The sequence below is a fragment of the Corvus brachyrhynchos genome, unplaced genomic scaffold, assembly GCF_000691975.1.
Source record: "Corvus brachyrhynchos isolate BGI_N302 unplaced genomic scaffold, ASM69197v1 scaffold115, whole genome shotgun sequence".
Taxonomy (NCBI): Eukaryota; Metazoa; Chordata; class Aves; order Passeriformes; family Corvidae; genus Corvus; species Corvus brachyrhynchos.
The window spans coordinates 1058935-1061174 of NW_008239553.1; the positions used below are offsets into that span (position 1 = coordinate 1058935).

Below are 2240 nucleotides of genomic sequence, written 5' to 3' on the forward strand. Positions count from 1 at the left end.
ATCCGGGGAAGGTAAAACGGGAAAGGGCCTGAGTGACGCGGGGAGGGCTGTGACGGTCCGGCTGCGACTGTCCTCTCGCCTGTCGCCGCTGGCTCCGATCCCTGTCACCCCGCGACAGGTGGGGCTGTGGGGCCATCCCACGTAGGCCGTGGGCCGGGATTCCCGGCAGCGCTCGCGTTGGGAAGGGAAGGGCAGAGGCCGAGCACGTCCGTGAGCTCACGATCCCGCTGGCGCCGTGTGCCGGTCCCGCCGCGGTTCCCGAGCGCCGCCCCGCGCTCGGGCGTGGCCCCTCCCCACGTGGGTCCCGGGTTTGTTGTGGGTGCGACCTGACGGGAGCATGGTACCGAGCTGGCTTCTGAAAAGCGGCTTTGGGATCCCCGCGATGTTACGGCGGCGGGAGGGGACTGGCATGAGGGAAGGCTGTGGCTGACTGCAGCTCACATTCCGATGGGATAGCTCAGGGATTATTTCTTTCACAAACGCCCCGTAGTCTGAGTCATGCTGGCCAAACCAGAAGACCAAGGCTGCGTTTTGTCACCTACTGCAGCGCTGCCTTTAACCCCATCCCTTGTAGACTAAACCTAGAGCACAGCTACTGGCCTTGGCATGTTTATGTGCACGTTTATCTGGAGCCGTTCTGCAAAGCGCTGTGTTTACATCACTTCAGAAATGCAGTTTGATTGCAGAACAAAAAAAAAAAATCTAAATCTGCTTACCAGCTTCTCTGTGCTTGGATTTGCCCGACCAGAGCGACCTTTCAAACCCTGGGTATCGAATTGTGGAGGAACACTTCTCCCATCCATGCAAGTTCCACTTCTCACATACAGACACATGTCCAGCAGGATTTTTAATTTCAGCCCAGGCAGTTCTCATGCTCATGTTCCTCATTCACCCAAATTCTCTCAAAAATATCCCAATTTTAAGTATAGCTTGAGGTTCCACAGCGGGTCAGGTGTGCCACGCTTGTGGGACTTGGTGTCCGTGTGGCTCAGCAGTGCAATAGTGAGCGAGTAGCACCAGTGCCCCTATAAAGCTCCTTTTGCTTAAGCTCCCTTGAAGGGGGAAGGGGAGCATCTTATTCTCACACAAGCAGCCTTCAGATAACAGGCTGTTGCCATATCTCTTCAGGATTCCTGTGCTTTTTTCCTCTCAGAGGAAGGCCTTCCCAAGTCCCAGACAAAACCATTCCAACTCTCCTGGCCTTATACTGGTGTTTGCAGGAGACTGGTTTTGGAAAAATAGAATCTGTCCCCTTTGCACAGTATGACTTATGGCTGAGAGCTGGGGGGATTGAAGAACACTGTTGCTTCTCAGTCAATTAAAAAAAAAAAGTGGTTTTGTTTTGTTTTAATTTTCAGGTCTTATCTCAACTATCAAAATGGAGCTTGACATCCAGTGTGAAGAGATAAGCCCATCTAGATGGACTGAGCTTCTGACCACAATGAAATCCTGCAAAACCATCAGGTAGTAACTGGTTATGTATCATCTCTTTTAAGTAAAAACTTGCATTTCTCTCCTGTGCTTTTCATCTTCAGAACTGTTTGACCTGGGACTTAGAAATTGCACAGCAACAGGAATGATTCTACCCGTTTTTATCCAGAAAATGAATTTAAAGGGGGGATAAACTCCCTCCTGCTTGCAAAGTTTTTTCAAGTACAGATAAATATCCTTTGGTATGAAGTAATGTTGCCCTGTTTCTTGGCATGCCATAGGGCTCAGCTAGGTAAATGTGATTTAAATATTTGACCACCATTTTGATTATTCTGCCTTTCTCTCAAGAGAGAGGGAAGACATATCTCTGTGCTTATTAGGTTGCACACTCTTTGGGTTGCAGGCTTGATGCTGTCAAGTGATTTCGGCTTTGAAAGTCAGGTACAAGCCATGTGCCATCAGCTTTTAATTCTTCACTTGACCTTCAGAAGTACCAGCCTTGTTTGTTGAGCAGACAATGGGAGGGAACCATCTCCTGGGGTGTAAGGTGTAGGACAGGGCCCAGAAGAGTTGCTTCTGCAGTCTTTCCCCTCTGCTGGTCGGGAATTCACACTTCCCGGGATGGCATCATCCTGCTGGGGCTGGAGAGAATGGGCCACATAGTGCCAGCAATGCCTCGAGGGCACTGGACCTGGTGAGGGCAACTTCCTTTTGTTTTGCAAAGGACCCTTTTACAGGCAAAGCTTCATGGGCCTGGCTAATGCCCAGGGGGAGAAGCCACTGCTGAACTGCAAACTCAGGGTTTGGGT

General features: G+C 50.5%; 1 protein-coding gene across 2 annotated transcripts in view; it reads left to right on the forward strand.

The window, feature by feature from the left end:
- The window catches only part of RNH1 (ribonuclease/angiogenin inhibitor 1), a 12079-nt gene that overhangs the window by 2231 nt on the left and 7608 nt on the right, over window positions 1-2240 (forward strand). Inside the window, exons 1-2 of one of the 2 annotated variants that reach the window (XM_017742244.1) lie at window positions 28-118; window positions 1359-1464. In XM_017742244.1, the coding sequence (XP_017597733.1) occupies window positions 1379-1464 (86 nt within the window). In that variant the 5' untranslated portion in view covers window positions 28-118; window positions 1359-1378. Of the gene's footprint in view, window positions 1-27; window positions 119-1358; window positions 1465-2240 lie in introns of those variants that run through there. The other variant, XM_008639364.2, reaches the window with a different exon arrangement.